This window comes from Microchirus variegatus (assembly GCF_963457635.1).
Source record: "Microchirus variegatus genome assembly, chromosome: 14".
NCBI classification, from domain to species: Eukaryota; Metazoa; Chordata; class Actinopteri; order Pleuronectiformes; family Soleidae; genus Microchirus; species Microchirus variegatus.
Genome location: NC_139815.1, coordinates 12,685,490 through 12,695,534, shown reverse-complemented (window position 1 = coordinate 12,695,534; position 10,045 = coordinate 12,685,490). Strand labels below are relative to the sequence as shown.

The 10,045-nt window shown below is 39.3% G+C and overlaps 1 protein-coding gene across 1 annotated transcript; it reads left to right on the top strand.

Moving 5' to 3' along the window:
* Nucleotides 1-2,258: 2,258 nt before the first annotated feature.
* wdr76 (WD repeat domain 76) lies at nucleotides 2,259-10,045 on the top strand (the record flags this gene model as incomplete). The annotated part of the gene is made up of 14 exons (XM_083900549.1): nucleotides 2,259-2,312; nucleotides 2,921-3,043; nucleotides 3,165-3,257; nucleotides 4,068-4,126; nucleotides 4,214-4,322; nucleotides 4,474-4,575; nucleotides 4,851-4,891; nucleotides 5,048-5,201; nucleotides 6,896-7,054; nucleotides 7,532-7,647; nucleotides 9,171-9,269; nucleotides 9,376-9,528; nucleotides 9,622-9,675; nucleotides 9,790-10,045. The coding sequence occupies 14 exons, from the start codon at nucleotides 2,259-2,261 to the stop codon at nucleotides 10,043-10,045; spliced, it is 1,572 nt and encodes a 523-aa protein (XP_083756675.1).

Sequence of the window (10,045 nt, the reverse complement as noted above, 5' to 3'; positions counted from 1 at the left end):
CTGGGCTTTTGCCTTGATATGTATCATTTTTACTACTGTCCACCAGATGGCGTCGTTTTTTACCATATTCTGCATTTGGAGAAAAAAAAAACATGCTATCACCACTAGATGGCACTGTTACAATCCCCCCTGTCTCGCATTGACATAATCCCAGGCTGTAATAATTCAACACAAAACATTTACTTGTGATATATTGAAAATAATTCACATTATTTTAACATTTATAATAATTCTAAAAACATGGTTGCATCATGGCAAAAATGAATGACTATTTGGTATCAATAATCACAATCAGAATACCTTTATTATCCCGGGGGAAATTGTTTGAATTATGCCATATGTAGGTGAAAAATAAGCTCAATGAAAGTACAATATAATAATAATATATTTTTGTACAGCTTTTATAGGTTTAAGGTTGTCTTGTTTAGTACAATTTGTGGCACAATTACGTCAGATTACAAGAACGCTATATAAAAATATAGCACATTTTTGAATGTGAGTATCCATATGTATATATATATATAAAGAAGCACTGAAACAAAGTGTGTTCTGTTTGCCCTGCTCTAGTATATTACATATTACAATTGGGTATTGATTTGGATTCACTTTAACACAAATATCCATATAATATAAAAGTGTGTTCTGCTCATCTAGTACAGTTATATTTGGCATAGATTTGGGAATGGTGGGTGACATTATATGGACACTATTTAAAAAGACATTAAATCCAATACAAAGGTGTGTCCTGTTGGTGAAGTATTTGCAGTAGTAAATAAATCATGGAACAATTGGGAAACTTGGGAAAAAGCTGCTTAACCGTTTAAAGCCCAAACCATTAAATAATTGACAGAAAATTCCAATTCTTTGAAACTGGAGCCTTTATTGGTCCTTCTGAACAAAAAAATTAAATAAATATCGATTTCCATATAGGAGTTTTAATTTGTATCATATTTGATACAGCGGGTCACAATGCTCAAATATTATTTTTTTTCTTGAACAAAAAATACACAAACCAATACAACAAAAACAATGCAGCAATGGAACAGGCAGGGTGGAAGTCTGGAAGACATAACATTTCAGTTATTTTTACTCATTTTGCGGTTCACAACCTTTTTATTTTGAATGATGGTAGGCTTGAAAACAGTTGTTCAGACAAAGATGCACTCTGCATTTCGCACAGTACACATGGGCAAAGTGGCCTAACGCAGTGCTTGCATCTCTGTGGGGTTTCCCATAATTCTATACAGATTTGTCAAGGAAATAGTTGTCACACTGCTCATGTGGGGGGCTCAAAAACGAATGTATCACATGTGATGATAGGTTTGGAGTTATAGGGTTATACTGATATAAAATATATAGAAACCAGCATGATTCATCACAAACAGGTGTGTCCCGTTTGTCCAGAATGTGATACATCTGGTACAAATGTTTGGAGACAGCTGTTGACATGAGGTGAAGTCAATTGAGAAAGCAGGCAACATGAATATTCATTCATAAGGTAAGAAGACTTAAACCCAACAATAACAAGTGTGTATTTGTTTGTCAAGGGCAGTAATATAACTGGGTAGCGGTTTATAAGATCGAAGCAGTCGCATTTACTTAGGAAAAAAGAGAAAATGTTTGTGAGTACTTTGTTGTGCAAACTTGTCTTGTCTTTGTTCACTTGCTACATACAAAACATCTAATCTTGTGTCACAGAAGCAGTTCACTGCCAAACTGATGTGTTTATTATCAGTCATCATAATCACTTTTATCTAAAAAAGCACTTTGTTTTGTCAAACAATAGCTGTTTTAGTGCATCTAATAACTAATATATATCTAAATACTGTTGCCACACTCATAATGACCATGCTTTTTGTTTTTAATGAATTAGAATTTATCCTCATTCGTCAACACAGAACGTAAATTCACGTAATCCTGCTGTTCCCCAAATCTGCCGAAAGGTGGCGACAGCGGGGCTCCACTGCTCTCAAACACGGGGGGAGGAGAAGAGACGTCAATCGCATCCCAAGGCGTTCATTGGCTATTGACAGAATAGGCCCGCCTCTTACGTCAATGACGTACCCTTTTGACCAATAAGGTGATAGGATTCCGTTTCACAACACGGAGAGGTGGGACTAGTTACAAAACAACATTTTCAGCGAGTGGCGCGAATGTTATCAAACACTTTTAATTACTACATTGTGTGAGGAGGGTCGTGTTTGTGTCTGCTGAACTTTCCTGAGGAAGAAGCTTCTTTGAGTCGTTTAAAGACTAAAATGTCGACAAGACGATCAAAGCGCGAAGTTGCTGTGACGACGGTACAGGAAATGGTGAGTTTAATGTTGTCTCTATATTAACCCGCCTTGTATTTGTTATTTTGTTAGCAGCTGAATCAAATGAACGTTCTATGCTTACATTATCTGTGTTAGCAAAGCATTACGTTTTGAATGAACGCATTGGTTTGTTGTACGACGAGCTGTTTAAACATCTAAGATTTGTTCTGAATATGTAACTAATAGTTGTAGAAGTTTCTGATATTCGCAGCTTCAATGAATGAATGAATGAATGAATAGCTTCATTTCTGATACATTCGGTTACACTACAAACATAAAGCAAGATAAATGAACACAAACGTGGTTTATTTTTGCCTGTCCTGTTCAAGCCAATGAAAAATCCGAAATGTAGAGAAAATGCACAAGATTACATTATGGAACACTCAATTCACATTTTAACATTTAATTTTACATTTCATGCTGTTTATTTAAAATTTATTTTATTATATACACCCTTTGTTTTATGAAGAAAACAATAGATAGTTGTGAATAACCTGTCTGTACCATTGTCATCAGTGAAACCCATACTTCAGTTTAACACCATCACGGTCATTTTATGTCTAAATACAATAATCAGCAATTCACCATGATGTTTCGTCTTGCAGGAGAAGACCCCAGTGAGTCTGGAGGTTAGTGTCCGAAGATCATCTCGACAAGCGCTGGCACCTAAGTGTCTCCAGTACTCTCCTGAAAACATCAGCACAGCCAAAACACCCAAGAGGAAAAGGGTGAGATGCTCCTCAGAAATGCACAATTTATTTTTTTATTTTTTTTCTTCTATGACCAATTGAAGTGATCACAGTTGTGTGACAAATGTATGTCTGTCTGTGCTTTCCATTTGTGTCACAGAATGAGCACAAAGAACTCTCAGAGTACGAGCTGGAGCGAGAAGAGAACATCAGAAGGAACCAAGAATTCCTGTCCTCCATCAGTTTGTTCCAGGTAACTGGCCACATCCACGTGATGTCTCCACAACTCCATGACCGCTCCACCTCAGGGCTGAAAGATGTTTTCACTGACACTGTAGCCTTTTCTCCAATATAACTCTACACTCAGCACTTTTCTATACATCTATATTATGGTATAGCCACCGAGCAATGTCAACTATCAAAATGTCCAACCATTGTTTATGTAAGAACCTTGGAATGGTCATACTGTTATGAATTACTAGACATCCATCCATTTTCTGCCACTTAATGCTCCACAGGAGTGTTGCGGGGGTGCTGTGCCAATCTCAGCTGACACAGGGCCACATGTAGAGACAATCAACCATTCACTCTCATATCTATGGTCAATTTAGAGTGTCCAATTTACCTAATCGTCATATTGCATGTTTTTGGACTGTGGGAGGAAGCCCACGCACATTTTGGGAGAACATGCAAACTCCATGTAAAGAGGCCCTTTTTCCATCTGGGTCTTGAACCCAGATCTTCTTGCTGCAAAGGCAAGAGCGCTAACCGCTACACCAACCGTATGGCCTGAATTACCAGACAAACAATAAAATTATTTTATTGTATGTCTGGTAATTCAGGCCATACAATATTATGGTTGATTTTAGGTTGATAAAAACTAACTAAACTTGTTTAATTTAAGGCTACATCACTAACCCCTTTCATGTATTATTATTATTGTTATTTTAGTGTATTTTGCGCAGCACATAATTTGTTTTATACGCCCTTTCCTGTGTCTCTCTTCTCTGACTGTTACTGAACAGATGTGATAACTGTGAATTCTTTATATCTTTCCCTAAAGGCCTCAGAAGATCTCAAACAGTTGGCACGCCCAAAGGCATCCCAGAGGGGTCTCACGAGGTACACATATTACGGAGCTCTCTATTCTATTCAGTAGGACAGTAACTCCTCAATGTCTGCTGTAATGCTTGGTTTCTGTTGAAACAGGAAGCCGGCTGCTGCAAAAGTAGTGTTGCCAGCTCGTAAATCCCTTCGTCTCCAAAATATAGAAGCACATATTTTGACTCTTCCCCCTGAACCCATCAATGAGGAACAGGTACAGCTACTTCTAAATAGCCATATATTATATACAGTTTGTTAAATATAATATCTTGGTTTACACTGCTCCACGGCTGTCTCTTACATTTCCTGTTCCAGCTGTTTTTTTTTTTTTTGATTGTTCACTTCTGTTCTGATTTGCTTTAAAGTCTGTGCCTCTCAAGAAGTCTTCTGGTCCTCTGCCCATGGATCCAGTCAACATGGAGGAGGGCAGCAAGCTGCCAACACAACTTTTTGAACTCTTCTCTGAGGTAGGTACCTATTTGGGCTATTACAATACTGTATGTTCTAAATAACATTAGACATTAATCTTGCTGTCATGATGTATTTCCATGCCTGTAGAAGGTTATCTATAAACATTTTTTTCCCATTAATTCAAAATGTTCCTCATGACAAGATGGCCAAAGATTTAATTACTTGAAAATATGAGTCCTTAAATCAAGGCCCTGCATAGTTTGTAAGTAAGTAATTGTTGCATACTATATGTGAATAAATTCATCAATTTAAGCTTAACTTTTTTTCACAGAACCCAACTGAGGAAAGCAAGGTACAACTTGATCTGAAGAAGTGAGTTTCAAAGTTTTGGTTCTGACTTTTTTATATTACACTAAAATAGAAGTTACTCAGCTGGTTTTTTTTTGACTAATGTATATGTGTTTTTCTTTTTTAAATGAATGCTAGTATAAATGTTGACAGATGTGAATTGACACTGGTTGTCTGCAGGTATACATCAGTCCTGAAGAACATGAATCTGACTGAGGACAGAGTGGCCAAAGTGGTGAAGGATCGTGTCTTTTCTGCTGCCTTCCACCCCTGCACCAGCAGCCTGTTGATGGCAGCGGGAGACAAGTGGGGCAAAGTTGGCCTCTGGAAGTTGGTATGTTTTTAGACCTGCTTTGATCTGAAGTTGTTGAAAATGTGTGTTAGACCACTGCAGGGCAGGAAGTGAACACTAAGGGCCTGATTTACTAAGATTCCAAATAGAGAGCGCTAAATTGCTTGCGCGAGCAGAAAGACTGCGCCCGTTACTGGATTATGTTTTGCGGGTGAACTACTAAGATTGCGGCCGCAATTGACTACAGGCGCAGAAGTGGTTAAGACTGCCCTATTTAAATGAGGATTTTGCGCAAGTCAAGAGTTGTCCACATGGAGAAAGAGTAGACTCAACGGAAGCGCAGAATGAAATTTAAAAGCCACTGAACAGAAAGTGACGTTCTGCGATGAGCTGATAACTGAGATCGAGGCATATATGAGGTCCTTGTTCCCCGGGTCCATAGGAACTTTTTATATTATTATTATTATTGTTATAATCCTGCGTCTGTATTTTGGACAGCTCCATCATTACCTGACGTATCAAACAAAGAAAACTATGGACTATGGATGTTGCTGCGCTCTCCTCCTGACTCACCTGCAGCTCACTGACAGCTGACGGGGAGCGAGTTCTGCTGTTTCTCTGAAGAGTACACATAAGTCTAATTTCAATAGATGTGTTACTTTTTTGTCAATAAGTTAATAAATAAATAAAGCAGATCACCACAACGGCTTTTTAGTCCCAGTACGTCCCTGGTTTCATCTGTGTTCATTCAGTCAGGCTGAGTTTCCATTAAGCGTGCCATCCGTCTTTGATCTGACGTCAGAGGTGACGGGACAATCGTTATAGATGATATATCTATAGCTGATTCAGATAGTTACATTAAATAGTGATTGTTGTGATTATTTATTGCATTTAAATGTGCCTGGAACTGGAAGGGTTAGGGTTAGGGTAACCTGCCTGTGAGGTTTTGGTGACGTTTGTGCCTGCGCTTCACCGTGCACCGAGAGTAGACCAGGTTAGAGCTGGACCGTTAAGGTAAAGCGGGGTTCCCCGTTCCTCCGGTCTTAACCGGGGGAACATGGGTACGACCCCTCCTTGAACCACAAACTGCAGACCAAGTTAAGCCCATACCAGTACAAACATGCATTTCTCCTCTGGATATCTATATTTAATTTATTCAGATATACCAAATAAGAAATGAATGTGCGTCATCTGTGAACGCGTAGTTGAACATGCTCTGGAAAAGCGTAATTTCCTGATTTACACATATTATATAACTATAAATGACCGCAGCCATGTGCGCGCACCGCTGTGTCAGTTAAGACCTGCCTTTCAAACGTGCTAAATATAGACGCAAAAATAAACACCGCAATCAGTTTCAGGTTTGATAAATCAGTTTGCGTGTGCTAAAATAACATATTTACATTTTCTCCTCCCATCACATGCAAAATAGCGTGTAAACGCCCCATATTGCATATGCATTAAGGCAAGAACGCTAAATGGTTTGCGAGTGCTATTTTGCACGTCTAAGGGACGCGCTCCTCGTTGCGCCCTGTTAGTAGATCAGCATCAACGCAAATCTGCGTGTGCAATCCAGTTTGCACACGTTTTTGCACGCGCAAAGCTTTAGTAAATCAGGCCCTAAATGTGCTCATAGCAACTGGCCTCTTTCAGAAAACAATAAACATAGTGTTTATATACAGCTCTTTTGTGTCATCTTATGAACTCCCCTTATTTTGAATGGTGTATTTCATCAGGGTGGTGACTGGGGAGATGATGGAGTGCTGCTCTTTGAGCCTCACACTCGTCCAGTGAGCTCCCTGTTGTTCTCCAAGGCTCATGCCAGCCATCTACTGAGTCTCAGCTACGATGGATCTCTACGCTGCATGGATCTAGAGAAGGCTGTCTTTGATGAGGTGAGACTTTTTGTTCTATTAATTCATGTTACAGAGTTTGTACTGCAACCATTTAAAGGTCCAGTATGTAAATATTTGTTACATCTATCCACCCATCTAACTGTGGAGGCCTTAATATTCCAGAAAATATGGTTTTCATTTTACTTTGTGGGGCAACAAGCTTCCGTTTCAAAATGTGAAACATCTGCTCTCACTGGCTTGTGTGTTTGAGCTGCTGCAGAAACATAGCAGTGCAAGAAGGCGGCCTCCATAAAGCAAGGTCCCTCATTACAGGTTATATACAAGTGTTACAAAAACTTAATTGTATTTTGTAACAATTTTACACATATACACACAAACGTTTTAGGTAGTAATATTTAATGTACACCAAATAAACCCTCCTAAATGTTCCACACGGGATACTGTAAACTGATGAAAATCTATTCATCACAAAAAATAACTTTCTTAAGTTTTGTTTGTGTCTGCTTCTTTTTTCAGGTGTATGACACTGAAGATACCCTGAAAACATTTGACTTCATGTCACACGACTGTTCGACGCTAGTTGTTGGGAACTATTATGGAGAAGTCGCCATCGTTGATCGGCGCACCCCAGGGTAACGTATTATTTCCATGGGAATTAATGAGAATGTATGTACATTTTGGATAATTTAAAGAAACTGACTGTCCTGTTTTGTCTTAAACAGACATGCATGCAAAATTATACAATTAAATAACTTGACACAGATTGATGTGTATGTATAATAACTCCATGTCTAGCTAACTATGTAGAAAGAAATTTAGCCGAACAAATGGAATGGTCGTCATATTTTGCAGCTGATAAATTCATGTATGGTACAGTAAACTTCTCATAAAGACACAGTCAGCTGTGCCTCTTCCTTGCTGGAGCACACACTCATGCATAAAAATACCGTTGTATACCGTGTTATAGATTTTTCTAGGTTTCTGGAATTCACCTGTGCATGTGACTGTATTATAAGAACTAGATGGCTCACCTCCCCCTGGCACCATTCATTGCGATGAAGCTGCTCACCCAGCACATATGCTGAAAACCTTTTCTGACTGCCGGGTTTATTTCTGGGTTTTGCAGCCCATAGACTTTACGCAGTAGTACTATTCCCATCATGCATCTCGGCTTTGTGAACAAGTCACTCTGTGCTTTTTATGGCCTTGAGGAAAGTTTTATAAAACGAAACTGTATTTAAAATCAAGAATATATAAATCAATTAATGCCTATGCCCATGTCTCGTGGTGTACTGTGAATAGTTTTACAGGTGTCCCTTTACTATGAGACAATTACTTTTTGGCTGCATGAGTATTTTCTGTTGCAATACCATGAATGACCACTGGAAAACCGTTACTCCATTCAGTTAGTCTAGGTACTCTATCCACTTTTATAATACAGGCCACGCTTTTTTTCTTACGTGGGCCGGATTTGATCATGTGAAGATTCCCAGGGGCCAAATTCACAGTTTTATCATTTCATTGTCACAATTATCATTTTTAAATGGCAATGTAACTAAATCTTAGCCACGCAGGAGTGAATAAATGAAATAATTCTGCCTTTGTTGCACATCGGGAGGCAGATAACATAAAAGGATATGAATGCATATCTGTCTGTCATGGCTGGGTTGCAAAAAGTGCAACTCCTCAGCAGCTGAGCTAATGGAGGTGACTGGGTCTAATGTTCTGTCCTACGCTTTCCCTCAACATAAATATGGCATAAAACCGAAGCTGCAGGCCGTGCAAAATGTGAGGGCTGGATTTTGGACATGCCTGTTATAATAAACCCGTGGCATGTGATGGTGGAACAGTGCATGTAGGGGGTGTGGCCTCAATAACCCTGCAGTATGTTGTGTGATATTGATGCTCTGCTGTAGTTGCATTAAATCTGGTTGTTGTAGCCAAGATTATGGTACAATATATTATTCACCAACAATATTTAAGTTCCCAGCCTTCACTTTTGAAAAAGTCTAGTTTATTTCATGTTAATTCACATGGAAAAGTCCCACTAAATTCCCGTAACTTTGCAACTCTAGTAATTACAGTATGACAGTATTCACCAACTCAAAATATAACCATAATAACAATTCAGTAATGGTGATGTGTTTCTCTGCAGGAACTCCCATGAGTCCGTCCACTCACTGGACCCAAAGGTTCTGCGCTGTGTCAGCGTCCACCCTGTGCAGAATCAGTACTTTGCTGTGGCAGAAAGCAGGTATGGTTCATTATTGACTTATTCAAATATTTTCCACTTAAATCTGTCAGGTGATGGTTTTATTGTTTGGAGCTTCATGTTTTTTGTTTTGTAATCTTGTTTTAAGGGCAGTAAGTATCTATGACAGCAGATGCCTGAAGAAAACCAACAGCAAGGCGGTTTCCCAGCTGCACGGCCACTCTTTAAGCATATCCAGCGCGTATTTCTCCCCACACACTGGGAACAGAATTCTCACTTCCTGTATGGACAATCGCATCAGGTGAAGCTTGACATATGCTTTAAAAAAATGTGCTGTATTTGCTTAAATTAGTTAAATCCAAACTCGATGTCTAAATGCCTTCTTTTTCCACAGAATATATGACACATCTGCACTGACAATAGGATGTCCCTTGTTGAAGAGCTTCAGGTACATCCTTTTAGTTAATTCACTAAATGTGTTTGTTCTTTTTCCGCTTCTGTGCTGTGAGAACTATGTAGTCTGACCTTGTTTGACGATTGTTTTGTTTGTTTCTTATTTCAGCCATGACATGCAAACAGGACGCTGGCTGAGCAAACTGTCAGCAGTGTGGGACCCCAAACAGGAAGACTGCTTTGTAGTGGGAAGCATGTCGAAGCCCCGGAGGGTGGAGGTGTTCCACGAAAGCGGCCAGCGTTTGCACTCTTTCATGGATAATGAGAACCTTACCACAGTTCTGTCCGTCACTGCTTTTCACCCCACAAGGAATGCCTTATTGGGGGGCAACTCATCAGGGCGGCTGCATGTCCTCTCTGACTAG